Below are 25143 nucleotides of genomic sequence, written 5' to 3'. Positions count from 1 at the left end.
CTCACCTGCACCCACGCTAATTCACTTTTCCTCCCAATTATCAACCCATCCCCTCTGCCCACCAGCTGCTCATCCCAGCCGTTCGCGCCTGCGAGCGCTGTAACAAAGCAGAGCTTGAGGGGGACACGGGACTCGGGGCAAAAGTGGCTCAAAATTACCCGTGGCTGAGTTTTCTCGCCCCGGATAACCTCCCTGTGGACTGCCCCGGCTGGGTCACATCCAGAGGCTACAGAGATGCTTCTGTGAGCGAAGCAGACTTGGCCAAAGCTCTCGCAACCTTTTTCTCAGTGCCAAGGCAGCTGCTAATCCTTGTCCCGGGTCACGGCACCCACATGGCTGACGAGACAGTGCTAATGACCCCCGCAGCAGGACAGCCACAGCAGCGCTGCCCTGCTCCGGGACCCCCTGAGGCAATCACAGCCGCCTGTGCAATCTCTGACACATTTATTAGCTCCGCACCGGCTGAGGCGGCTCAGGGTGTGGCTGCACCCCGTGTGCAGCAGGTTTGACCACACAGGATGGGTCTCCTCGGGGCTGTGCCAGCTGTGTGCCAGCGCCCGGTGCTCTGCCCAGCACCGCCCCGGGTGCTGTGGGGCACAAGGAGCCCCCTTCAGATCCAGCGCCGAGCCCCGGTCACGCTGCGGAAGAGATAATCCCTGCCGGCGCCTGGGATGGAGGCAGCGCTCAGTCACTGCCCTGTGGGCCGGGTCCCCGTCCCTGCTGTCCCCAAACTCCCCTGCCCTGGGGGGCACAACGAGAGCCGGCTGGTGGGGCTGTGGGACAGGGCACTCACGTCGGTGCTGAGCGTGGCCATCGAGCTGCCCCTGTGGGGAGGAGACGGGAGAGGCTGCTCAGGGCCACAGGGCTCCTCTGCCCCCCGGGCAGGGCACCCACCCTCGCTGCCACACACTCACTGGGCTGCTGGCATGTGGGTGTCCCTGTTCCTCCTTGTCCCTGCCGTGCTCCACCACACCCCAGGAGCTGCAGAAGGAAGAGGGGAAGGCAGGGAATGGTGCCAGTGATGGGCTGCCGGCCTCAGCCCCAAGAGATGCTGCTGGGAGAGGCTTGCCAGCCAGGTTTTGCCCTGCCAGCTGCACCCTGTTAAGCCCATCGTCCACCTACCTGATTGTCCCCTGGCACAGGAGGGGACTGTGACAGCGCTGTGCTCCCCCAAGCACCACCACCTTTCACCAGTGCCTGAGCACCAAGCAGATCTGCCACCACGTCTGCTTGTTTGCCATGTGCTGACACGCATCACTCTTGTGTTGGAGGATGCTGTGCTGGGGGAGCTGCCAGGGCCACCCACAGGGGCTGACCCTGGGTCTTCTCCCTTGCATGTCCCAGTGTCACCAAGCACTGTGTCCCCAACCTTGCCAATGAACCTGGATCCTGCTATGCATCACCTCGGGGCAGTTATGCCACTGCAGGTGACTCTTATCCTGCCATGGGCCTGCATGTCCCCTCCTTGCTGTGCAGACACTTGGCACAGGCTGCTCTAGCATCTGCCCAGGCTGTCCTCTGTCACCATCACTGATCCTCCAGGGGTTGTGCAGCCTGCTCAGCTCTTCCCTGGGAGCTTTCCCTGACAAATGGGGCTCATTTGAGCCAAACAGGGGCTCCCCTGGTGAGCTGCAGTGACTTCAGCCCTGGTGGCAGGACCCAGCCTTGCACCAGCACTGTGCCATCCCACCCTGTCCACTGCAGAGTTTGTGCCCCAACATCATGGTCTACTGACCAAATTGCTCTCTCTGCTTCCATAGCCCCCATCAGGGCTGCACCCTTGCCCTGGGCAGAGACAGCTCCCTGGCACAGCAAGCCACAGCCAAATGCAGAGAATATCAAACACACCCTGTGTGCTGTGTCTCCCTGGCTGCCTGCAAGGGCAATACAACCACCAATGTGACCACCCCGGCCATGCAGCACTCACCTCTTGGCCAGGAACAGCTTGCCAGAGGCCCGCTTGCTGTGGGAGGAGCAGCAGGCAGCCGTGAGCCCTCGGCCCTGCTCACTGAGCCGTGCCACGAGGAGGGCTGGGGCTCACCTGCACAGCAGGCTCCGGGCTGTGCAGCCCAGGGTGGCCAGCAGCAGGACACCAGAGATGGTCAGCACGGCCACAAACCAGGCTGGCGGGTGCCACGCTGCCTCCGTGTGCAGGACAACCAGCGGCTCCTTCTGCAGCGTCTGTGGAGGCAGGGGGTGAGGGGCCATGGGGAGGTGCTCCAAGGGACCCTGGAGCTCCTCCCGGTCACGGGCTGTGCTCACCGTGCGCTGGGTGGTGGTGCTGGCTGGCACCGGGGTGCTCCGGGGGGTCACCTGCACCACCAGGGCCACCAGGCTGCTGCGGCGGCGGCCACCAGAGCCGCCCCCCACCTCCACCAGCAGGACAGAGGGCCGGGGCTCGGCTCGGGCAGCGGGCAGGTAGACAAGGGTGCTCCCCTCCATCCGAAAGCGCCCATCCTCATTGCCTGGGCGAGAGGGTCTGCTCAGTGTCACAGCACGGCGAGGGCTGGTTTGTGCCGTGCCTTGGCCGCTCCTCACCTCCAACAATGGTGTAGGTCAGCGAGGCGCTGTCGGGGCCGCCGTGGCACAGCAGGCGGGTGACAGGCTGGCGGCTGCCCGGGGCCCCGGCCGTGATCCGCAGCTCCTGCACCTCGGGGGTGCACTCCGGCAGCTGGTCCGGCACAGCCTGCCGGGAGCAGGGGGAAGCCGTGGGGTGGGCACCCCCAGTCCTGGCCCCCACCACAGCCCACCCAGCGGGCTGCCCTCACACCTGCAGGCGCACAGACACATCGCACACACGGCTCTGCCTCTTCCTCGGGTCCAGGTCATGGTGGGTGTCCGTCAGCCGCACCGCCAGCCTGTAGCTCTTGTGCTGCTGCGAGTGCAGGGCTCCCACCACGCGGATCTCGCCTGTGGGACCCGTGAGCTGCTGGGAGCCCGTGGGTGCCATGGGGCTGGGGAAGGGGCAGGGGGCTCACCAGTGCGCCTGTCGATGGAGAAGGGCTGTGCGGGGCCAGGGCCCCCCTCCAGGCTGTACTCCAGGCTGTCCTGGGGGTAGTCACGGTCAGTGCCAGCCACACGCCCCACCACGCTGCCGAAAGCTGCTGTCTCTGGCACGGTGAAGGTGGCGCTGCTGGGGCACGCCGGTCTGAATTCATTGACAGGTGTCACCGTCACCAGCACGGGCACGCGGGCTGTGTGGCACACAGCTGCTCAGCCAGGCTGGCACCACCCCACAGTCTGTGCCAGGCTGGGTGACATGGGGACGGAGGCACCACTTCTGGGGTGGGCATCTCTGGGGCAGCAGGGAAGGAATGTTTCCTCCATGATCTGCCGGTTTGGGGATTGGGAGAGGTGTTTTCCCACCCTAGGGACATGGGCACTCACTGCTCTGTCGGGGCTGCCCTCCCACTGTCACCACAATGGTGGCTGTGAACTGGAAGCCCAGAGCAGCCATGGCCTCCGAGTCATAGTCCAGGGTGGTGTTGACCTGCCAAGCCAGGAGGGGAGACTCAGGCTGAGCTGAGGCACTCTGCAAAGCTCAGATGATCTGCAAAGCCAGAGTGTCCCACAAAGCCTGGCTGTCCCACAAGGCTGTGATGCCAGGGGAGAAGGAGGGAGTAAGTGAGGAGAACAAGCAGGACTTGGGGAGAGGGAGCCCTGACTCAGAACCTGGCATGACAGCACATGTCACAGGGTCCCATTGTCCCACTGGGCTCCAGGGTCTAGCCTTGTTGTCCACCTGGGCGCTGCCCATGGCCCCACTCACCTTCAGCTGTGGCCCCTCCATGCAGAAGTGGGAGAGGGAGGAGGGAGGCCCCTCGAGAGCATAGTGCAGACACCCATCAGTGCTTGTGGAGCCGGTGCACCTCAGTGTCACCAGCGTGCTGCCAGGGGACGTGGTTTCGGGCACCTGGGACCTGTGGCGGGGCAGCCAGCAGCTCAGCCTCTGTCCCATGTCCTGGATTTAGCAGACTCCACGCACCCCGCTCCTCCCTGAACCGTACACAAAGATGGCTGGGACACATCTCGGTGCCAGGCGGTCTGTCCCCCGCACGGTGACATTGACCGTGGCGGTGGCGCGGTCGTCGGGGTGCAGCACGTTGTAAGCCTGGATGAGCAGCTGGGCACGGCTCGCCGGCAGCTGCCGGGTGCTGCGGATCTCCCCTGTCTCTGCAGGAGCAGCCATGGCCTCGCACTGGGCACAGGGACAGTGACAGGGTGTCCCTGGGGATCCCCGCTACCCTGCTCACCCTCGTCAATGGCAAAGAGCACGGGAGCCACGGGAGCCAGGATGGCATAGCGGACATTGTCCCCTCTGGCATGGACCTGTGTGACCACCTCCCTGGGGCCAATGCCTTCTGTCACCGTCACAGCCCGGTGTGGCTCACTGCAGGCGAGGTGGGCATTGTGGCACGGCCTGGTGCCACCAGCACCCCCCTCCTGGGCCGGCCCCACTCACGGGAAGGTGACGCGGGGACGGCGTGATGGCAGCACCTCCACCCTCAGAGCCCTGCTGCAGTTGTGCCCGTGATGATCCATCACCTCAATGTCCAACAGGAATGTCTGTGGGCCAGCACCAGGGCAGCTGTGGGACAGCCCTGGGTGGGGATGGGGATGGGGATGGGGACAGGAATAGCGATGGGATGGGAACAGAAACAGGAACAGAGACAAAGGAGAGGGGGCAAGAGACGAGAATGGGGCTTGGAGTAGGAACAGAGGTGGGAAGAGGCGTGGAGATGGAGATAAGTATGAGCTGAAGACTAGAATGAGCAGGAATACAGACAGGGATGAGGATATGGACAGGACTTGATATGCAGAAGGGGATGGGGACAGGGCTGGAGCTCTTGTGGGTCCAGGGGGAGACAGGGGGCAGAGCAGGATGTGGAGAGCTGTGGCCAGGGAGGGGCTAAGCCCCAGTGGACCGAGAGGTGGCTGTGACCAGCCTGGCGGTGCTGGTGCCCACCTGAGTGTCCTTGCTGGGATCAAAACCATTGTCAGGTGCCCGCACCAGGCCCCGGTGGGTGAGCGTGAGTGGTGTGTTGTGGTTTCGGAGCCTGAACTGCAGAAAGGAGGGTGATGGGAACCCCTGTCCCACTCCTCCATACCTGGGGTTCTGCTGTCCCCAAGGCTGCTCCCTTCTGTGGGGGTGTGGCCCCCAGGGAGCTGCCACTCACCGTCAGCCCACCGAGTGGCTGTGGCAGCACCACGTACAGGGGTGTCCGGGGCGCCACATCTGCCAGCACCTGCACCACATCAGCCTCTGGAGCAGAGCACAGCTGTGGGAGCTCGGTGCTGGCTGGCACCCACAGCCCCCACTGCCCTGTGCCCCCCTGTTCCTACCTGGGCTGGCAAAGAGGGTGTCACAGCGCAGCACGTGCCCTGCTGTCACCCGGACAAAGAGCCGCTCCTCCACCTCATCCTCACCAGGACAAGCAGCCCGCAGGATCAGTGTGTACTGGTTCACCCGGCGGGCATCGAGCTCTGCGCCAGCACGCAGTGTCACCTGCCATGGGGACACAGGCACTCAGCAGGGCGCCTGCCAGCTCCTGCCCCCCTCCCATTCCCCAGCCACACCTCTGCCCGGAACGTGGTGGCATCCGTGGGGTCAGAGCTGATGGCGATGGAGTTGAAGGGGTGCTCGGGCTCGATGCTATGCAGGGTGACATTGGGACTGCTGCTTGAGTTGCTGCAGGACACTGTCACCTCAGCGACGCGGGCGCCTGGCACTGTGTCCTCACTCAGGGTCACCACACGTGGCAGGTCAGGCAGGACTGGTGGAAGACCCCAGGGAGCACTGATGGCTCATCCAGCTGTGCTTACGGAGCTCTGCTCCTGCAGCCAAGCACCAGTGCAGGCACAGCTTTCCCTGGCAGACACGGCTGGGTCCAAAGCACCCCACTCTTACCTGTTGCTCTGACGAAAGTCCCTGCAAAGAGGAGAGTGTCACCACAGCCTGCCAGGTGTGCCCTAGCAATGCCCTGGGGAGGCCTCAGAATTCCCTCTGAGATGCTCTGATGAAACCCCACTGGTGTCTGGATATGCCACAGTGATGCCCCAAAGAAGCCCCAGTAACATCCTGGCAATGCTGAGGACACCCTGAGGACACCTGGGCAATGTCCCGAGCATGCTCGTGTGATGCCCCCTCCCTGTCTGAACCCAGCCAGACAGCTGCCAACCCCTCTGCCCATGCTGGGGTCAGCCCCAGGAATGTGGGAGCAACCGAGGAGAGCCTCTTCCCTGCTGCCTTCCTCTCAGTCATCCACCCACGTTCTGGCACAGAGTGCCCTGAACACTGCGACCTTGAAGCACCTACCCGGGGCACAGAGGCTGAGGAGGAGGAAGGTGAGGTGTCCGTGCATGCCCATGGCTCGCTGTGTGTTTGGGACAAGCTGCAGCCGGTTGCCAGGGCTGCTGGGCACCACCCCAGCCCGGCGTCATGCCGCCCATCCCCACCCGTGGTGGCCGGCCCGGCCAGGGGAGGGACAGGGCACGGCTCCAGTGCCCCCGGCTCTGCACGCCGCCGCTCCCAGCCCCTCCGTGGGGTTCGGCTGCCACCCCACGCTGCTTCACCACGCGGCACGCTCGGGAACCGGGAAAATTAGCTGGGAGGTAATTTTTGGCCGTGTTCTCGTTCATTTGCAAACCAGTGCCGCTTCTCCCGGGATCCCCATTAAGCGCTATTAGTTCCCAATTAACGGGCACGGCGGCCCGGGTCACTCTTCCCTTCCCGCCTGCAGCGCCCAGCCCGGCTCTGGCAGCCCGGTGCCGCGGGGTGCCGGCGGGGATGCCTCCACCAGGGCTCTGTACCGGGGCTGCCCTCCTTCCCGGCGGGGCGTACCGAGCTGCGGGCCCCGCGGTGCCCGAGGGTGCCGCCGGCCGGGACACGGACCCGCCTGGCCCGGCGGTGCCCGGGTGGTGCCCGGCGCGGGGCCCCGGGGCGGCGGGGAGGGGTCCGTGGGCGGGGCGGGGCCCCGGGGCGGCGGTGCCGGTGCGGGCCGGGCTCACGTTACGGCGGCCCCATTGGCCGGGGCGGGGCGGGGCGGGGCCGCCGGGCAGCGCCGGGAGGCGGCGGGCACGGCCGGGCGCTCCGTCCGCTGTCGCTGCTGCTGCTGCCGCTCCGCCACCGGCACCGGCGGCTCTGGGAGCGGCGCCGGGAGCGGCGCCGGCGGAGCAGGACCGGGCATGCACAACGCCCGCCCAGACGAGCTCGGCGCCGACCGGGTGAGTGCCGCCGCGGGCACCGGGAGGGAACGGGACGGGACGAGACCACCGCGCCCCGCCGCCCCGGGACTGCGGGACTGCCGTGACGTCCGGGCGCTGCCGGTGACATCAAGGCCGTGACATTACAGGAGAGGCCAAAGGCGGCGCGGGGACGTGTGCGCCCGGTGGGACCCTGGCGGAGCGGGGGCACGGGTGGCCAGCGGGCACAGTGTGCAGCTGTCAAGGTGCCAGCGGCACCGTGCCCCCGGAGCTGCCACCCTGCCTCCCACCTGGGCTGCCCCGAGGGACGGCGGTGACAGGGTGGCCCTTCGGCTCTCCTGGGCCTGCCACATGCTTACCCAGCACCTCACAACCGGCTGCCCCGGTGTTCCCGGCCAGCGGCAGGACTGGGCGGCTCGGAGTGGTGGCACATTGCCACTAGGGCTGGATGAGAGGGTACCAGCCAGCGGGGAGGGGGACAGGGATTTGCACGGGGACGCGGAGAGGGACAAGGACAGTCCTGCCAGCAGCTGTGTCAGGGCCAGGCAGAGAGGACGGAATTATCGGTCCTGGAAGCAATCCCTCCTGCACACTCAGCTTCCCGCGACTCCAACGCGGAAAGGAAAGCGGACGTAACACCCTGCTTTTGGGTTCAGACAATAGGAATTCAAGAGCGAGGAGCGGCCCGGCTGCGGGAGCCAGCAGTCCCTTCCAGCGCCCGCCCGGCCGTGCCTTGGTCCCCGTATTTCCCGGCGTTCGGGGGGTCCCGGGCCTTGGCGCAGGCCGGGCTGCACCCTGACGTCACCTGGGGTGTCCCCAGCTGGAGGGCGCAGGGTGGGTGGGTGGCCCTGCCGAGGCGCGGGGGCAGAGCCCCACCCCAGCACCCGCGGGTGCCCCGGGGCTGCCGCTGGCTCCGTGCCACGAGTGGGGCTCTGCCGGAGGGGTGTCCCGGCCGCCTCCCCGCCGAGAACGGGGCACTCGAGGGGCTCTCGGGGGGGCAGTGCAGCGCCCGCTCCTACGTGCCGTGGCCCTCTGTCATTTCCCGCAGGCACGGCCGGGGCTGGGTGCCTGCTTGCTCACCCGACAAGCCGCTGCACGCCGGCCGGCTCCGCGCAGGAGCCGCAGGAAAGCGGGGCCCGGGGCTGGAGGCAAGCCGGGACCTGCGGCCCGCTCTCCGCACCCCGCCGCACGCCCATTGCGCCAGCGGAGCCCCCACCAGCCGGGGCGGGGGGGCGCGGGGTGCCGACGGGGATGGGGACGGGATGGGGATGGGATGGGGATGGCGGTGCTGGCCCTGCGCTGATCTCCCTTTCCCTGCAGTGGTGCCGGCGGGACGCGGGCCCGACGCCGCGGGCGCACATGCACGGCACGCGGCAGACGCCGCCCCAGCCCGGCAGGGCCTCGGGCCCGGCCCCCCGCGCCCCGCGCCCCGCCTCGGCGGCGGACTCGGCCTGCAGCCTGGACCCCGGCGGCGAGGAGGAGGAAGGAGGCGGCCCGGCCGCTCGCTCCCCCCCGGCCAGCGAGCGCAGCCTGGAGTTCGACTCGGGCTACTCGGAGGCGTCGGGGGGCACGTGGAGGGAAGAGGAGGCGCCCGTGCGGCGCCGGCATCTGCTGCCCTGCCAACGCGCACACCGGCTCTCCGCCGGCCCCGCCGCCCCGCCGCCCGCCCCCGCCCGCCGTGTGCGCCCCAAATCCACCTCGGACGCCTGCCTGGAGCAGTGGCGGGCCCTGGAGCCCGCCGACACGCAGGACTGGACCGTAGCGCTGCTGTCGCAGAGCCGGAACCGGCAGCCTCTGGTGCTGGGCGACAACTGCTTCGCTGACCTGGTGGAGAACTGGATGGACCTGCCCGAGGTGGGCGCCGAGCCGCGCCGCCGGGCCCCCGCCGAGCCCTCCCGCCGGCTGGCCAAGCCTCCCGCCTTCCTGCTCAGCCTCTCGGGCAACGTGCGCCGCAAGCTGGCCAGCATGGCCCGGCCCCGGGGCACCGACGGTGCCCGCCCGGGGGGCCGCGACGCCACCAAGCGTTTCTCCTGCCCGCTGGGGCTGGGGGGACAGCCCAAGGGCGCCTGCTTCCACCAGTCGCACAGCAACATCGCCCAGCTGGCCACGGACTTCCACCGCTTCACCGCCTTGATGAACAGCCGCAGCCGCCAGCCCATCATCTGCAACGACGTTATCGGCTACATTTAGCCCGGCTGCTGCGGCGGCCCGCACCCCCACCCTGTAAATAAACCCCCGTTTTATACGGTCTGGGCGCCGCAGCGTTTATCAAAGGCAGTGCCTGTGCCCCGACTCCAGGCAGGGGCAAGCAGGAGGGTTTTGCAAGGAGGGCTATTGCAGCCTGCAGCGTTTATTGCATGGGACAGGAGGGATTGGGCTCTTGCTCAAGGCAGGGAGCACAGGAGAGGGGGACGGCTATCTTCAGCCTCAGCATCCTCTCCCTCGCACATATACAGCAGCTCCAGGTCCTGCTGCTGTGGCATCCTGGCATCCTCCAAGCTCTCGGATAACCTGTAGCAGAAGAAGGGGGTTTTGGGGACACTGGCTTGTCCCCCAAGGCTGGCTGAGTGCTCCGGGGGTGCCCTGGGCCCCTCAGGGGTGTCCGGCCAGGCTGGTGGGATGCAGGGGCCGGCAGCAAGGGGCCGGGCAGGGGTCCCGCCACGGGAAGTGCTGCCGGCAGGATGTTTATCCAGCAGCCGGCTGGGAGCTGCACTGCAGCTGGAGTGGCTCAGGATTGAGGCACTGGGGGCTGGAAGCCCCCCCGGGTCAGGATTGGGCCCTACCTCTGTGCCTGCTGCCGGGCCCGGGTCTCTGCATCTGCCTTGCTGTCATAGAGCACGGTGTCACCACACAGGAGCATGGTCACGGTCCAGCCATGTGTCCTCTGCAAGAGGTGGGTGTCAGGATCTGTCCCTGCATCCCCCAGGGTGACCTGACTGAGCTCTGACAGCGCTGGGCTCACCTGCAGCCAGTCCAGCACCTCCTGCACCGTCATGGCCTGTCCATCTGCGCCGACCGCCCGCAGCTCCAGCCGGTCCCAGCAGCTCCACTCCCGCCCGCCGTACTGCCAGGGGGTGGCAGCCAGCACTGGCACCCCAGCTCCTGCCTGCCCAGCCCCATGGGGCAGGGACTGCTGCAGGACAACGGCTGGGGACACCAGGGCAGGGAAATGGGCAGGGTGATGGGGGCACCATGGTGGTGCAGGGGAAATGAGGGACACAGCTATCCCCCCAGCACTGCTGGGGTCCACTTAAGGGTCAGTGTCAGCGTGGGGCCAGCACTGCCCCTAGCCCCGGGCCAGGACAGCGCACAAAAGGCCATTGAGGCATTGCCCAGCCCCACACAATCACCTCTTCTCATGCCTGTGGCCCCACGACCCCTGCTCCGGCCCAAGGAGGCCGCTGTGATGCCAAGCCCGGGGCCGTCTGGCAGGGCTGCTCGGCCATCTGCCCTCGCTGCAGGCAGCGCCAGCACTGCCCGCCTGGCCCCAGCCCCGCTCCGGAGGGGTGCTCACACCTGGTCACTCTCCCTCCTGCTCTCTGCTGCCTTCTCACCTCCGCCTTCTGCTGCCTGCACTTATCCCACTGGTGCAAAGAAGGGCTTAACCCCCTCCTCACCGGGGCAGCAACTGCTCAGCACAAAGGGAAAGCCATGACCTGGCCCTCCACCAATGTGCATTGCTCTGGCCCTGGGAAACATACTCCTCTGGACAAGGCTGGTCCCCAGCATGGGCTCCCCAGGTCCCCATGGGGACACAGGTCACACCAAGCAAGCCCTGGGGACATGTTTTCCCACCACAGCCAAGCAGCCGGGTGTGAAATGTCACACCGGGTGTCCTCGCCCTGGCACATGGAGGTGTTGGGTGCTGCTGCAGGAACCTGAGGGCATGGCCAGACCCAGCAGCATCCTCCATCCAGGGACGATGCCAATCCAGGGACACTGCAGCCAGGATGGCACAGGGCTGGGCATGGGGTTTGAGGGGGCCGTGGGGCAGCCATCAGCCCGAGGTGGTGCTGGAGCCGGCGCAAGGCAGTGGAGTCGCCTCCCTCTCTCCCTCCCTCCCCCTCTTCCTGCCCCCGGCCCTGGGCCCCCCGGGCCAATCTGGTTCCAATCGGCGCTTCCTGCCGTGCCGGAAGGGCTGCCTTGCCTCGCACGCCATAAACCCCCAGACAAAGGGGCCTCTATAGCCCAGACGGTCCCAATCTGGGCCTGCCCCCACCCCCGCCCTCCCTCCCTGGTTCCCCAGCGCCGGGACCCCCGGCCCCGCTCCCCCGGGCGGCCCTTCCCGGCCCGGTGCCAGCTGCTCTCTGCCTGCCGCAGCTGGTTTCCATAAGCCAGATGAGTGCGGCTGCAGCGGCTCCCAGCCCGGCTGTGGGGCTCAGCGTGGGGCCTGCCATGGGGCACCGGGGCTGTCCCACCCCATGGGCACCCAGAGCATCACAGCATCCCAATGGGACAGTGGCAGTGTCTCAGTGCTGGGGGCGGCATGCAGGGGAAGGAGCTGGTTGGAGCCTTGGAGCATTCCCAGCCCACTGCAGCATGCAGATCCATTTCTGGAGTGCTATGGCCAGGGCTGCCCTTGCTGCGTGGCCACCTCCTTTCCTTTCCCCTGGCTCCCCCTGACATTGTCCCACAGCAGGTGCCACTGGCCCCTGGGTGTCCCCACCTGCAGTTTCCCAGGGAAGAGGGTCCTACCCGGTAGGTGTGGGCTGGCGGGGGCTGCACACGGAGCAGCAGGCAGGCAGACAGGCTGATGTTGCTGTTGCGGTAGCAGCCGAGCTCCTGGCAGCCCCACACCAGCTTGTAGAGCTCCAGGCACGCCAGCCCAGCCACGGCCGCCGTGGTGGTGATGATGGCGGGCACGATCCGCCCAGCGATCCGCTTGCTCTGAGGACAGCGGGGTGTCACCAGCTGCCCCACACGGGACAGGGACTCCTGACCCCACAGGCTGCCCCTCTCACCTTCTGCCATTTGGCAGGGGAGATGCCATAGTTCTCTGCACGCAGGTTGGACGCTGCTGTGATAAAGTCTATGTGGACATCGTTGTCCTGTGGGGAAGAGTGGGGGGACATCTGCATCCCATGGGGACATCAGCCCCTCCAGGCTGAGCAGGGCAACCTGCCTGGCTCCGTTACCTTCTCAAAGTGGATGGGCTCCATCAAGGGTGCTTGTGTGTCCTCATCTCCCACCAGCTCCTGTCTCCACTGCACCAGGTCCTGGGTAAGCTCTGTCAGCTGCCTGTGATCTGGGGGCACAGGGATGCGATATTCCTGCTCTGTGGCACTGCTGGGTGCCCCCACCTTGGTCTGGGTCATCTTGGGTGCTGAAGCAGGGACAAGAAGCCACAGCCCCACCACCACCAGGCTGGACACAGGAACAAACCTGGGAACCTCACCTGTGGGAACTTGTACCTCCTCTGTGGGTTCCTCTGTGAGGGGGATCTGGAGCCCCTCCTGGGGTGCAAAGGGAGGCAGGACCACATCACGGAGCATGGCCTGGATGGCCGCCCGGTCCCTGCATGGTGGCACCCTGTGCACTTGGGCAAAGAGGTGGGCAGCAGCCAGGACATAATCCAGGTGGGTGTCCTGTGAAGTAGAACAGGGGTGGCCATGGGGTGCCTTGCAGGGGTGGTCCCACATAGCCAAGGGCTGCCAGCACTGCCCCGAGCTGGTAGAACTGCCTGGCTTTGCCCCAGAGTGGAGGTGGAGGAGCCTCTCCTCCTCCTCTGGCCACACAGCATGTGCCAGCTGTCCCCTGCCGTGCCCTCACTGAGGGGACAGGGACAGACCCAGCCCAGGACCCGGCAGCCCTGCACAGGCTGTGGCAGACATAGCAGTTCAGTATTCCCAGTATGAAAACACAACTACAGCTCAGTATTCCCAGCAGGCCCAGCACAGGCTTGGCTCCCCCTCTGCCCACAGCTCTCCCTCCCTGCACTCACATTGTCAGGGTTGAATGTCAGCGGATGGGGACAGCTCCTGTCCCCTGCCCAGAAGGGGACACCCGGGCTGGTTTCCTGGCACAGGGAGAGAAGAGTCAGGCCCAGCAGTGCGTGCCCCTGGCTGCAGCGAGGTGGCTGCTGGAGGGACGGGCGTGCAGGGGGTGCCAGCCCTGTGCTGCTGGGCTCACATGCTCCGGGGGGTAGGTGTGCAGCAGCTGGGCGATGGCATCGTGGTAGCAGCGCTGCCAGCGCCGCCGTGCCCAGCGCACGCAGTCCCGCCAGTCCCGTGGCCGCTCCCGCAGGCTCTCCCACACCTGCTCCAGGACCTTCCCGGGCAGCTGCTGCTCCAGGAAAGCTGGGTCCCTGCAAATACAGGCAGCTGCTCGTGCTGGCCCAAGAGCAATCCTGTGATTGGGTGGGATGTGGCATCTGGCACCCTCTCCCCATTCCCAGCAGTGCCCTGGTAGAGCTGGAAGCTCCTCTCCCAGTGTCACTGCCCCTAACGCCCACTCACTCCATGAACTGGTTGACTTGTTCTGCAGGCAGCTGGAAAAGCCCCTCAAACTCATCACGGGCCCACTGTGGAGGAGAAACGGGTGTTGAGCACTGGGACCTCCCCCTTATGCCCCCAAGCCCAGGGGAGGGGGAGGCTCTGGCAGGGCCAGCAGCAGTACTCAGGCTGCCAGCAGGAAGCAGCTGGGGCCATATCCTGCCCATGGCTCACCACTGGAGGGGACAAGGGGAAGGAAGACAAAGGTCCCGGTGCCTCCTCGCTGGGTGCTGTGGCTGGGGCAGCTCAGCCTACCTGCAGCGTGTGCTGGATGGTGCGGGGGAAGTGCCGCAGGGTACACATGGGGAAGGTGCCATCCCTGGGGGCGCTGGCTGGCCTCAGAGGCTCAGTCAGGGACGGTACCATGGCCAGCACGTTCCCCCGTGTCCCCTCCGTGCCCGAGTCCAGCAGTGGTGTGCGACAGCGCAGACAGCGTCTCTCCAAATAGGTGCCTGCAGGGAGCCAGGAGTGCTGGGGCCCCAGGGAGCAGGTCCAGGGGCTTGGCCCCCTCGCCCTTCCTGGCACTCACGGGCCTCTATGGTGTCCAGGGCGCTGGCAACGCCATCCAGGCGCTGGAAGAAGTTGTCCCCATAGAGCATCTCGGTAGCAGGTCCCACCTGGTTCTGGTGAGCGGTCACTCTGACATCAGGGTTCATGCGCTGCACGGCTGCTGCGGCCACCACCGACTTGGGCTCCTGCCAGGGCAGAGAAGGGGTGGGCAGCCCTAGGGAGCCCCTGGAACAGCCAGGATGCCCTTTGGGGTGAGCTCAGCCCCCGGGTCATGCTGCCTCACTGATATATCTGCTGAGCGATACAGAAACTGCCGATGGAGGTTGGAGAGGGCAACAGTGTCCATGTCGGTGACAATGAGCTCCCCATCCGGCCCCGCCGCCAGCCCCATCATGGCAAAGTTTTTCAGCAGCTCGCAGCCGATGGCACCAGCTCCCACCTGTCAGGGCAGAGATGCTGCAGCTCCCTGCGTGCCTGTTGGACGCTCCGCAGCCTCCCAGTGCCACGGCCCGTCCCCACTCACCACCAGGTACTTCTGGTGACCCAGCGTCTCCTGGAAATTGGCCCCGAAGACGGCAATCTGGCCATCGTAGCGAGAGCCTCTCTGCCGGGACAAGGAGCTGTGTGAGCACAGCAGGCTCGGCACCCCAGCAGCCGGGAGGAGCTGGACACGGGGTCTCACCGGGGCACAGTCCGCCTCTGTCAGCTGCGCAGCCCCCGCCAGCGCCAGGCACTCCAGGGCATCGAAGTACAACCACTGCTCCAGGGGCACGAACTTCCTCGTGATGGCCTGGGGCGAACAGCCCGTGGGCAGGGCAGGGGGCCGGCGGGCGCTCCCCTCACCCCGCCGCAGCCCCGCCGTCCCCAGGCGGGCAGGAGGTGCCCTCTCGTGGCCACCAAACGCCACCGGACAGCCGCGGCCAGCGGGACCCCGCCCCGCTCACCTTCAGCACCTCCTGCGCCGCCAGCGCCCCGACCACGGCGGCCACGGGGCACAGGTCCCCGGCGCTGACGGTGGCGAAGGCGCGCACGATGTCCTCGTCCAGGGGACCCTGCTGTGCCCGCAGGCTCCGCGCCAGCTCCAGCAGCCGCTCGGCATCCGCCTGCGGGCAGAGGGGAGAGGCAGTGCCCGGCAGGGCGGGGCGGCTCGGCAGGGCCGGCGGGAGCAGGACAGGGACTCACGGGTGCCCTGGGCCGGGGCAGGCGGCCCCGCTCCCTGCGGAAAGCGTGGAGGGCCTGGAAGGCGGCGTGCAGGCTGCGGCTGCGGGGCAGATCCTCGGGACTGGCCACCTGGATTTTGGGCTCCGCCAGTGCCTGGCACAGGGACTTCTGCCAGCACAGCACCAGGGACTGGGTGAGTGCTTTCCTGGGGCCCAGTGTGGCACAGCAGTGCCCCAGCACGGGTGGCAGCACCGTGGGGCCGAGAAGGACTCACATGAGAACACTCCTGGCGCTGCTGCACCTGTGAAACCAGACCCCCACAGCGGTAGGGCGAGAAGGAGCTGGTGTCGCTGATCTCCAGCCTGAAGGCATCTGGGGACAAGAGGAGCACAGATGTCACATCAAGGTCACTGCCAAGGACCTGTGAGTTGCTCAACCCTGAGCTAGGGCAGCCAGGATCCCCCTGGAGGTCTCACCGAGCACATGCACAGGGACGGGCACCTGGCCGTTGAGCTCCGTCATCCCCTGCACGCCAGAAAATGTCACCAGGTCACCGTCGTGGAAGAGCTGGCCATGGCCGTTCTCTGTCCCCATGTGTGTCACCACTCCTGGGTTGCCCTGAGGAGGGGAAGGCTACGTGAGAGTGGGGCACTGGACTAGGGTGGCATACAGCCAGTGGAGGAGGCAGCAATTTTGGGAGACCTGCAGGGGCTGCCGTCCCTCCTACCTGGGAGATGTGCTCCACAGCAGCAGACACTGGATCCCCTTCTGCTGGGTCATCAACGACAAAGTGCTCCCCGAAGTCACAGAACAGCTGCCTGGAGAGGACAGGCGGGGTTTGGCCAGAGGAAGTGCCCCACCAAGCTGCCCCAGCACTGCCATGTCCTGCCCAGGCCCAGCAGCCCTGCCAGGGGGCTACGGGGGCAAGGGCTGCAGTGCAGGGCTGGGGCTCTGGGGACAAGGTGACCCACAGCCAGTGCAGGACCCCATGAGACCCCTTACCCTGCCAGCCCCTTGGTGTCAGCCACAATGAAGCAGATGCCCCGGGCATGGCACAAGTCCCCGACGCGGAGCTGCTCCTCCAGCGAGGACTCGGTCAGCACCACCACCTGTGCCAGGTGTGTCAGCGAGCGCTGCCATCCCGGGGCTCCCCCCGGTGCCGGCATGCAGGCTCACCTTGAAGGAGGCAAGGAAAGCCTCCGAGAGCTCCCCGGTGTGAGCCTTGACCACCACATGGGGGTTCAGCTCAGCCAGGGCCCGCTGGGACGCCTTGGCACGGTTCTGGCCCAGATCGCTCTCTTTCAGGAGGAACTGCAAAGCGGACACATGGTGGGACACCCTATGGGTCTGGGGTGCAGGTCACCACTGTGGGGTGCTCCACAGGCCCTGTCTGCACTGGGGAGGAGGCCTCTGCTAAGGACCTTACCTGTGACAATGAAGGGCACCCTGTGCCTTACCAGCCTCCCCAGCTTGTACTGGTGATTGGAAGCCCCTCACCCCAAACCCATACCTGCAAACAGTGATTCTCCCACCTGCACCTGTTACTGTGACACCCAGGCACATCTATACCTGTTACTGGGACTCCCACCGAGTGTGCACCTGCACCAAGATCCTTGTACGTACCTGTCTGTGTATGTTATGGGCCCTTCCCATCCATTCCTGTGCCTGTTACTGGGATTGCTGCCGGTACCCATTATTGGGGTTCCCCTCCATACTCATACCTGATACTGAGACCCCCACATAATTCTGTACCTATTACCAGGACCCTTATCAATACCTATACACATTATGTGGCTCCTCATCCATACCAGTACTCTGGGACCTGTGCCCATACCCGTTACTGGGACATCTGCCTGTACCTCTGCCTGTTACTGGGGCCTCTGACTGTACCTATTATCGGGATCCCCACCCATATCTGCACCCACTGCCGGCATTCTCGCTAGTTCCTGTTATGAGATCCTCACCTGTGAACCTCACCCGTACCTGTCCCCAGGAGCCCCGCCCGGCCCCGCCGGTACCTGCTGGGTGCGGTCGGCGGCACAGACGGTACCGCAGTCGTGCAGGACGACGCAGCCGGTCCCCGCCAGCACCAGCGCTGTCGCCACCTGCGCTCCGGTCCCGCGCAGCCCCGACACCAGGACCGCCGATTCGGGCAGCCGCCGGGCGCCGCCGCCCAGCACATACCTGCGGGTACCGGCGGGGGCCGTCAGCGGAGGCCGGCACCGCTGCACCGCGCCCTGCCCCGACCCTGTGGCGCTCCGGTGCCCGGTGCCGGTACCCGCACTCACAGCTGCCGCGAGTACCGCGCCTCCTCCTCGCTTCCCGCCATGACAGCCCCACCCACCGACCGGCCACACCCCGGGGCGGAGCCAACCCCGCAATGCCCCGCCCCCACAGCGCAGCATGGCGGCGGGTACGGGGCAGGCCACGCCCCCAAACTGGCGCTCTGAGGCTCCGCCCCGAGGCCACGCCCCACAGCACAGGCGGCAGGGGAGGCCCCGCCCCCGAGGCCCCGCCCCACAGCACAGGCGGCAGGGAGGCCCCGCCCCCGAGGCCACGCCCCACAGCACAGGCGGCAGGGGAGGCCCCGCCCCCGCGGTCCGCGCTGTGGCGGCGGTGCGGGCGGGCAGAGGCTCCGCCTCCCCGGCAGCCTCGCCCGGTACCCCGCGGCCATGGCGGCGGTGGCGGCGGGCTGGCTGCCGCCGTGGCGGGCGCTGGCCGCGCTAGGCCGGGAGCTGGCGGCCGAGTGGGCGGCGCAGGACGTGCGGGCCGCGCTGTGCCAGCTGCTGCTGCTCTGGCTGGGCATCAGCCTGCTGGGCGTCCGCCTGGCCTGGCGCGCCTACGGCGGGGCGGTGGCCGCGCTCTGCTACCGCACCGGCCCCTCCGGCCGCCGCTCCCCCGGCACCGCTCCCGGGGCCTCGCCCTCCCGGCCCCGCGCGCACTCCCTGTCCCCCGCCGGCCCGGCGGGACGCAACGGCGCCGCCGAGCGGCACTGCCCGCCCCGGTGAGTCCCGGCCGCTACCGGGCCCAAACCCGCTGATTCCCCGCTGACCCCCGCGGGCCTGCCCGGCTCCCTCCCCCGCGCCCGGCCAGCGCTCTCGGGGCGCAGCCCGGTGAGCGGCCCCTGCCCAGTGCCACCCAGCGAGCGTCCCCCCAGCTGTGGCTTCTGACAAGTGTCCCCCAAGCTGTGCCCCCGACCTTTGAGCTCCCCACCCTGCCCAGCTGCACCCCAGAGCAGCGTGCCCCAGTGAGGGCCCCCCGCCCTGCCCACCCGCACGGACAGGCCGGCGCCTGCCCCAGTGCCCGGGTGCTGTGCTGGTGCTGCCCCGGCCGTGCTCACGCTGCTTCTCTCTCTTGCAGGGATGGCCCCGCGACAGAGCCCATGAAGACACACCGGGAGTGAGCAGCACCAGGACCGCCAGCTGGGTATTGCCAACACCATTAAAGTGCTGTGCCCATCTGCTGCTCCTTGTTTTGGCATTGCCACCATAAACAGAGAGGGGGCCAGGGAAATGGGACAGGGTGTTTATTGGAGACACTGTGCCCACAGCAAGGGCTTGGCCTCACTTGGCCATGTAGTACTGGGTGGGCACGAAGGGCATCTTGGTGATGACTGCAGGGTGCTGCTTCTTCCGCACCTCGACGGTGAGCTCGGTGCCAGCCCGGCTGTGCGCTGCCTCCACGTAGCCCATGGCGATGTTCTTGCCCAGACAGGGAGAGGGACATCCACTGGTCACTGTGCCTGGGATGTGAGGATACAGGGAGGTGAATGGGGCCTGGCCAACCCCTGTCAATGCCATGGCCCCAGCTCAGGATCATGCCAGCCCCAGTGCCCCCACCTACCCACAGGCCTGCCTTCGGGGCCCAGGATGGCCATGTGGGGCCGGATGGCGGGTCCCACCGACGTCAGCCCCACGCGCCTGCGCCTTGGCTTCTCCTTCACTTGTGCCATGATGACAGCAGCACCAGGGAAGTCCATGGCCACACGCCGGCGCTTCCCTGCAGGGTAGAGATGGGTGAGGGTTGGTGATGCCTGACTGGTCCCCTTGTACCCACTGGGGACACCCTGCTGCTCTGCCTGCCCCAAGGAGGAGGTGGAGGTGGACGTACCCAGAGTCCACATCAGCCCGGCCTCGGCAGGGGTGACAGTCTCGTCGATGTCGTTGCCGTAGAGGCAGAGCCCGGCCTCCAGGCGCAGGCTGTCCCTGGCTGCCAGCCCTGCTAGCCACACATTGGGGACACCCAGGAGCTGCTCGGCCAGCTCCACCGCCCGCGCCGCGGGCACCGAGATCTAGGGCAGGACACGGGCAGGGTCAGTGGGGCACGGCCCTCCCCTGCCTTGGTACCACAGCAGGGATGCTGGCACAGTTCCCTGGGTACCTCCACGCCATCCTCGCCAGTGTAACCACAGCGCGTGACCCGGCAGCCCGGCACGCCGAACACGGTTGTGGAGATGCTATTCATAAAGGACAGCTTGGCCAGGTCATCCGACAGCCCTGCCTGCAGAACCCGTGCCATGGAGGGACCTGGGGAGGCAGGTGGCGGGAAGTGCCCATGGAAGGGGGGCAGGTGGGGAGGGCGGTGACAGGGAGGGCAGGAGGAGGGCAGGCCCGCGTGGGGCCCCCACTACCTTGCAGAGCCAGCAGCGCATTGTCTGACACCTCCAGGTGCACATCACTGCCCGTGGCCTGCAGCTGCGCCGCTCTGTCCTGCCAGGGTGACAGTGGCTGCTAGCACGGGGGCCAGGCCAGTGCCAGCCCCACGCGTGGCCGTGGCCACCTCACCCTGCGCAACACCGGTGTCACCAAAAGGCAGAAGGACTCATTCCCACTGAGTCCTTCTCCCTGTCCCACCTCCCGCGGGGCTCAGGCAGCCCATACCCTCAAGATGGCCAAGTCCTTGTCAGCACAGGCGGCGTTGGACACCACGTAGAGGTGATCTTCTGACGTGTTTGTGACGATGAGGTCGTCCGTGATGCCGCCCTTGTCGTTGGTGAGCAGCGTCAGGGTGCCCTGCGGGTCACGGCGGCATTGGCAGGCTGCCCGCACCCTCCCAGGGCATCCCGGGCACCTCCGACCGCACCGGATGCCGGGTGCCTGCCCAGTGCCCCCTACCTGTCCGGGCTTCAGCTCGGCGATGTCCCCCACCACCAGGCTCTCCATGAACCTGATGCGGTCCCGGCCGTACACCAGGGTCTGCAAGGGGCCGGGGGAGTTGTGAGGTGGCGCGGCCGCCCCCCTGCTCCAGCCCCTCATCCCGACCCCGCTACCTGCAGCATATGGGAGACGTCGAAGAGGGAGCAGTGGCGGCGGGTGTGCAGGTGTGACTGCAGGTGGCCCTGCCCGTAGTGCAGCGGAAGGCTCCAGCCGGCGAACGGCACCATCCGCCCGCCGCGGGCCCGGTGCAGGGCATCCAGCGGCGTCTGCTTCAGCCGCTCCTCGCCGGCCCCGCTGCCCCCGGCCCCGGTACCCCCGGCCCCGGCGCCCCCGGCCCCTCTCCGCGGCGCCGAGCCCGGGGGGCGGCGGGACAGCGCGGCGCGGCAGCCCGCCCGCAGCATCTTCCTCTTCCTCCTCCCTCCCGGCACGGCTCGGACCGGCCCCGGGGCGCCTGGGACATGGAGTCCGCCCGGCCCTGGCCCCGGCCCCCGCCCCCGGCCCGGCCCGCCCTCGGCACCGCCTCCCCGGGGCTGCCGGCACGGCCACCCCCATCCCCCAGAGACAGGCGGGCACAGGCAGGGCCAACGTAGCAGCTTTTAGTGGTGACCCCTCAGCAGCCCCGCACCCCTCGGTCCCCCCGCACCCCCTTGCAATGTCCGGGCTCTGCCCACGGGACGTGCCCGGGAGAGGCTCCCAGGGGTCTCTGGAGTGGCAGCGCTGCCCCTCGTGGCTGGGCAGAGCAGAGGGAGTCAGGGAAGGGGCACAGGGAGGGCTTGGGAGCCCCGCGGGGTCAATGGCCGAGGCGGGAACGCAGGAGTCCACTCAGCCCCGGGAGCACGGAAGGGGCACTTCTGCCCAGCTGGCACCAGCACCAGCGGGCTCAGGTGTAGGAAAGCAGGTTGACATCGTAGCAGCCATCCACCTGGGGAAGAGAGCGACTGTCACTGTCTGCACAGCACTGCTGGGATGCTCCAGCCCCTCTGGGAGGGCTCCTGAGCCCTGTGGCAAGGCCAGGTCCCTGTCAGCAGGGTGGTGGGACTCACGTCGAAGCGCCCGATGCGGGCAGCTGCCTGGCGAGCCCGGATCACCTCTGTCAGCACCCACATTTGCTGCACCTCTGTCGACACCTTCTCTGGATCGGGGAGCTCCTGGAAAGAAGTGGGCACAATGCTGTGAAGCAGGGATGGCCCAGATGGGCTGGATGATCCTGAGTTTGGGCAGTGGTGTGGCTGGATGGCTTTGCCTCCCAGGGAGCCAGGCATGTGATGGTGCCCACATTCCTGAGCTGCAGGTGGTTTCCCAACATGAGGTGAGCAGGGCCCCTCTCTAGGAAAACAAACCACTGGGGACATGGGTGAGTGACCCTGATCTCTGGGCGCTGCGGTGCCAACACAGCCCACCCCTGCTGGCAGGTGGCCAGGATGGGGGCAGAAAGCTGATTGCTGGCTAATCATTAAAAACATAATCACGCAGTCCAGAGTTTCCCAACAGCCTCACTATGTGACGCTCCCTGGGCTTGGGGGCAGAATCCTGGGCACACGGGCTGGCTCACCCCAGGGACCTTTAGCCAGGTGGGACGTGTGGGCTCAGCAGCAGCTCCCCTGGGTGGGGAACAGCTCCCATGGGGGCACAGCTCTGTCACACTGGGCTGAGGGGTGCCTCGTGGTGATGCTGGGAAGAGCCAATCTCAGAGCAACCTCTGGCAGCTGCCTCGGATACTCCTTGCCAAGGGGAACATGATCCAAGCAATCAGCGAGGGACTGAGGTGCCCTCCCCAAACTGTCCCACAGCTGGGCAAGGATTGGGAACAGCAGGCTCACTGCTGGTGCAGTGTGAGCACCGTAGCATGGAAGCCCAGCAGCAGAACTGCCCGGGCAGGGGTGGGCTGTGTGCCACCCTCCTGAGGCAGCACCTTCAGCTGATTCAGCAGGTTCCCACGGGCGAGCCAGCTCCCATCCTGGCCCTGCTCTGCCCGGACTTTGCCACCAAAGGTCACCATCTGCCAGGCAGATGTGGCTGGCAATCTGTAAACACGTGCCGTGGCTGTGATGCCCCTCTGCCCACATGCTGTCCTGGCTGGGCAATGTGTTCCCCAGAGCACACCCTGTGCACAGTACTGGGAACCAGCCCTGTCCCCACACGTCCCAGCCAGCCCGAGCGACGCTGTGCACCCACTGCTCCCCCAGTGATGTCGTCCCTGTCCCTGTTCCCACACATCCCACCTGCCACTGCACCGTGCTGGGCACCCACTGCTCCCACGGGATGTTCTTGTTCCTGTCCCATCCCTGTGCATCCCACCCATCGGCTGAGTGGCACTGTGCACCCACTTCTCCCTTGGAGACGTTCCTGTCCCCAGACTAGAGGGCAAATAGACTCAAATGTCACCTCAAATAGCACATCCCCACGGAGATATTTTTCTTCTTAGTACAGCAAACTACTTCCAGCACAAGGGGGGTTATTTCAGGGCTCCACAGCTATTCCTGGTGAAAGCCCGGAGCCAACAAGGCAGGCATGGGCCTGGCAGCCTCCTGATGGATGCTCATGGCTGTCACCCCACAGAAGCCCCTCCTTCCCCCAGAACCTCAGCAGTGATTACTCACCCCGTGCAGGCTGGCTGGCTGCTCCGGAGGGGTCAGCTGGGAGAGCCAGGAGGGAAAATCCTTCTGAGGACTCTGAAACAGATCCAGAAGGTCACACAGGATGTTCCCAACCCTATCTCCATCCTTTCCACCAGGCAGCGTGCTGGGGCTTAGAGCCTACCCCTTGTGATACTGCTTTGGAAATGTCACTTTACTATCTTTAAAGACAATTTTGTAGGGAATTCTGTGTTTTGAGTGGCTGCTGGAGCAGTCCCTTCCCCAGCACCACTGGAGCACAAGTGGATCCCAAATGCCCCAGCAAAGGACGAGGACTTGGAGGCACATCCCTGTGTGTGCTCCCCAGAGCTGTAGGGGGAAATGCAGGCACAGAGCAGGACAGTGGCTTGTCCAGGCCCCCTGCCCATGCCTGGCAGTGGGGCAGCTCTGGCACCTGCTCACCTTCTGCCCAGGGGGGAAAATCTGCAGGTCCTCGATGGTGAAGTGGAGCCAGACTGGGGAGGGCTGTCGCAGGATGAACCGCATTGCTGTCACCTGGTCCACGTCACACAGCATCTGCAGGGCAAGGGACAGGGAGGGTAACCACAGGGGCTGGCACTGACGGGGGGCAGCTTTTGGGGTATCCTCCCAAAACTCCCAACCCACCCCAGATGGAAAAAGCCCAAGGGAAGCATTGTCCCATGAGGGCTGGCTGGGCTGAGTGGGGCACAGGGACTCTGGCAGCCATGGGGGTCAGTGGGACACGGGCACTGGAGCAGGAGCCATGCTGGGGTGTGGGCAAAGAGGGTGAGCCCCGGGGGGGGGTTGATGCCACGGGCCCATCCGGACATGCTGACCTGGTGCCGGTGGAGGCAGAAGTAGTCCTGGGAGCCCTCCTCGGTGTGCGGGCAAGGCATCAGGCACAGGTCCCGCAGGCAGGTCACCCAGCGCCGGGAGCCGCCGGGGCCGGGCCGCTGCACCCGCACGCTCAGGAACGCCGTGTAGAAGTTCCTGAACACGATCTCCTGCACCTGCGGAACCGGCGACCTCAGCCCCACAACAGCATCCCTCCATATACCTGCACCGGCATCTCCCTCCAGTACTGGGACGGGCACCGGCAGTCCCCCTCCCACAGGGGGATCAGCACGGCCCCGTACCCGCACCAGCACAGCCCCATATCGGGACCCGCACGGGCATCCCCTACTCTATTGGGATGGGCACTGCATCCCCAGCATCCCGCCCAGCATCGCTAAGGGAGGTACCCCAGCACCGGCATCCAGCCGGTTACCGGCATCCCCTCCGCCCCAGGACCGCCCCTCACATGTTCCCCATCCCGCCCACGGCATCCCTTCTGCCCTGGGACCGCCCCCGGCCTGTCCCCATACCGGCACCGGCATCCCCACCCGCCCCGCCCCGCCGCTGCCCCCGGCATCCCCCGTCCCACCCCGGGAGCGACACCGCACCCGGCCCTGCACCGTCCCCGGCACGGCCCCTGTCTTCCTCCGCACCACCCCAGCACGGCCCCCGCCGGTACCGCCCCCGGCATCCCCCCGTGACTCCACGGGACCACCCCGGTACCCCCCCGCCGGTACCGCGGCGGGCGCGGCCGCACTCACATCGGCGGCAGCGCCGCGGGGGAAGCGGAGGTCGATGACGGCGACGCCGGGCCGTGTGGGCTCGGCCCCCCCGGCCAGCTGCAGGGCGGCGGCGGGGCGGGGGGCGCAGGGCAGCGGGGAGCGGCCCGGCCCGGCGGGCGGACCCGGCCCCGCCGCTCCCGACATGGCGGCGCCGCGCGGCCGCCGCTCCGGGGCGGGGCCGGCCGGGGATGGCGTCACCGCCCGCGGCCGCCGCCAGGGGGCGCCCCCGCCCCGCCGCCGCCCCGGGGCGGCCCCGCCGCGATGGGAACGGGAGCGCGGGACCGGGGGCGGGGCCGGGGGCGGGGCCGCGCGGGCTCCGGGCATCCCCCGCACCGGGACCACCCCAGCGCCTCCCCGCACCGGCACCGCCATCCCCGGGCGGGTTTATTTTTGTCTCGGCCCCGCGGCG

At 67.2% G+C, this 25143-nt stretch overlaps 5 protein-coding genes across 9 annotated transcripts; 1 reads left to right on the top strand and 4 right to left on the bottom strand.

The window, feature by feature from the left end:
* Positions 1–439: 439 nt before the first annotated feature.
* Positions 440–6375, bottom strand: CDHR4 (cadherin related family member 4). 4 transcript variants are annotated; one of them, XM_058031973.1, is made up of 20 exons: positions 6317–6375; positions 5909–5929; positions 5578–5774; positions 5344–5506; positions 5178–5263; positions 4967–5062; positions 4463–4566; positions 4254–4390; positions 4008–4173; positions 3770–3920; positions 3388–3490; positions 2979–3194; positions 2771–2910; positions 2539–2686; positions 2263–2465; positions 2042–2181; positions 1928–1963; positions 915–981; positions 794–824; positions 440–666 (listed from the first exon to the last, which is right to left on the bottom strand). In XM_058031973.1, the coding sequence occupies exons 1-20, from the start codon at positions 6366–6368 to the stop codon at positions 611–613; spliced, it is 2313 nt and encodes a 770-aa protein (XP_057887956.1). In that variant the 5' UTR covers positions 6369–6375; the 3' UTR covers positions 440–610. The 4 variants fall into 4 exon arrangements, with proteins under 4 accessions (XP_057887956.1, XP_057887958.1, XP_057887957.1 ...); XM_058031975.1 differs by lacking the exon at positions 3388–3490 and having other exon boundaries at positions 2979–3048; XM_058031974.1 differs by lacking the exon at positions 4967–5062.
* A 3160-nt stretch (positions 6376–9535) lies between these two features.
* UBA7 (ubiquitin like modifier activating enzyme 7) lies at positions 9536–17694 on the bottom strand. Of its 2 annotated transcripts, none has more exons than XM_058031882.1 (24): positions 17654–17694; positions 17384–17549; positions 16542–16676; positions 16368–16474; positions 16093–16183; positions 15842–15983; positions 15640–15737; positions 15387–15533; positions 15149–15307; positions 14887–14994; positions 14728–14808; positions 14488–14643; positions 14224–14389; positions 13950–14146; positions 13659–13723; positions 13333–13507; positions 13145–13219; positions 12599–12788; positions 12339–12448; positions 12165–12251; positions 11899–12090; positions 10166–10267; positions 9987–10087; positions 9536–9714 (listed from the first exon to the last, which is right to left on the bottom strand). In XM_058031882.1, the coding sequence occupies exons 1-24, from the start codon at positions 17692–17694 to the stop codon at positions 9588–9590; spliced, it is 3018 nt and encodes a 1005-aa protein (XP_057887865.1). In that variant the 3' UTR covers positions 9536–9587. The 2 variants fall into 2 exon arrangements, with proteins under 2 accessions (XP_057887865.1, XP_057887866.1); XM_058031883.1 differs by having other exon boundaries at positions 9552–9714; positions 15387–15530.
* A 343-nt stretch (positions 17695–18037) lies between these two features.
* Positions 18038–18812, top strand: TCTA (T cell leukemia translocation altered). The gene is made up of 2 exons (XM_058032256.1): positions 18038–18369; positions 18726–18812. Exons 1-2 carry the CDS (start codon positions 18038–18040, stop codon positions 18766–18768), a joined length of 375 nt encoding a protein of 124 aa, XP_057888239.1. The 3' UTR covers positions 18769–18812.
* Positions 18813–18883: 71 nt separating this feature from the next.
* Positions 18884–20922, bottom strand: AMT (aminomethyltransferase). The gene is made up of 8 exons (XM_058032055.1): positions 20635–20922; positions 20480–20560; positions 20246–20377; positions 19996–20074; positions 19746–19891; positions 19476–19656; positions 19209–19364; positions 18884–19107 (listed from the first exon to the last, which is right to left on the bottom strand). The coding sequence occupies exons 1-8, from the start codon at positions 20920–20922 to the stop codon at positions 18929–18931; spliced, it is 1242 nt and encodes a 413-aa protein (XP_057888038.1). The 3' UTR covers positions 18884–18928.
* A 229-nt stretch (positions 20923–21151) lies between these two features.
* Positions 21152–24878, bottom strand: NICN1 (nicolin 1, tubulin polyglutamylase complex subunit). The gene is made up of 6 exons (XM_058032251.1): positions 24714–24878; positions 23955–24128; positions 23560–23673; positions 23122–23193; positions 21565–21669; positions 21152–21443 (listed from the first exon to the last, which is right to left on the bottom strand). The coding sequence occupies exons 1-6, from the start codon at positions 24876–24878 to the stop codon at positions 21402–21404; spliced, it is 672 nt and encodes a 223-aa protein (XP_057888234.1). The 3' UTR covers positions 21152–21401.
* Positions 24879–25143: the final 265 nt, after the last annotated feature.

Source organism: Melospiza georgiana, chromosome 11, assembly GCF_028018845.1.
Source record: "Melospiza georgiana isolate bMelGeo1 chromosome 11, bMelGeo1.pri, whole genome shotgun sequence".
In the NCBI taxonomy this organism is placed as follows: domain Eukaryota; kingdom Metazoa; phylum Chordata; class Aves; order Passeriformes; family Passerellidae; genus Melospiza; species Melospiza georgiana.
The sequence above is the reverse complement of the archived record's forward strand: the minus strand, read 5'-3'. Positions and strand labels throughout refer to the sequence as shown.

Coding starts and splice junctions, on each gene's coding strand:
- CDHR4 (XM_058031973.1), bottom strand. CDS start 6,368: ATGGGCATGCACGGACACCTCACCTTCCTCCTCCTCAGCCTCTGTGCC. Junction 2,466..2,538: donor GACCTACACCATTGTTGGAG/GTGAGGAGCGGC, acceptor CCTCTCGCCCAG/GCAATGAGGATGGGCGCTTT. Junction 825..914: donor ACCCACATGCCAGCAGCCCA/GTGAGTGTGTGG, acceptor TCCTCCCCACAG/GGGCAGCTCGATGGCCACGC.
- TCTA (XM_058032256.1), top strand. CDS start 18,038: ATGGCGGCGGTGGCGGCGGGCTGGCTGCCGCCGTGGCGGGCGCTGGCC. Junction 18,370..18,725: donor GAGCGGCACTGCCCGCCCCG/GTGAGTCCCGGC, acceptor TCTCTCTTGCAG/GGATGGCCCCGCGACAGAGC.
- UBA7 (XM_058031882.1), bottom strand. CDS start 17,694: ATGGCGGGAAGCGAGGAGGAGGCGCGGTACTCGCGGCAGCT. Junction 14,995..15,148: donor CGGCGCAGGAGGTGCTGAAG/GTGAGCGGGGCG, acceptor TGTTCGCCCCAG/GCCATCACGAGGAAGTTCGT. Junction 13,220..13,332: donor ACACCTACCCCCCGGAGCAT/GTGAGCCCAGCA, acceptor TCCCTGTGCCAG/GAAACCAGCCCGGGTGTCCC.
- AMT (XM_058032055.1), bottom strand. CDS start 20,922: ATGCTGCGGGCGGGCTGCCGCGCCGCGCTGTCCCGCCGCCCCCCGGGC. Junction 19,657..19,745: donor CTGGCGAGGATGGCGTGGAG/GTACCCAGGGAA, acceptor GTCCTGCCCTAG/ATCTCGGTGCCCGCGGCGCG. Junction 19,365..19,475: donor CGGGCTGATGTGGACTCTGG/GTACGTCCACCT, acceptor TCTACCCTGCAG/GGAAGCGCCGGCGTGTGGCC.
- NICN1 (XM_058032251.1), bottom strand. CDS start 24,878: ATGTCGGGAGCGGCGGGGCCGGGTCCGCCCGCCGGGCCGGGCCGCTCC. Junction 23,194..23,559: donor TTTTCCCCCCTGGGCAGAAG/GTGAGCAGGTGC, acceptor GATCTGTTTCAG/AGTCCTCAGAAGGATTTTCC. Junction 21,444..21,564: donor CCCGCATCGGGCGCTTCGAC/GTGAGTCCCACC, acceptor TCTCTTCCCCAG/GTGGATGGCTGCTACGATGT.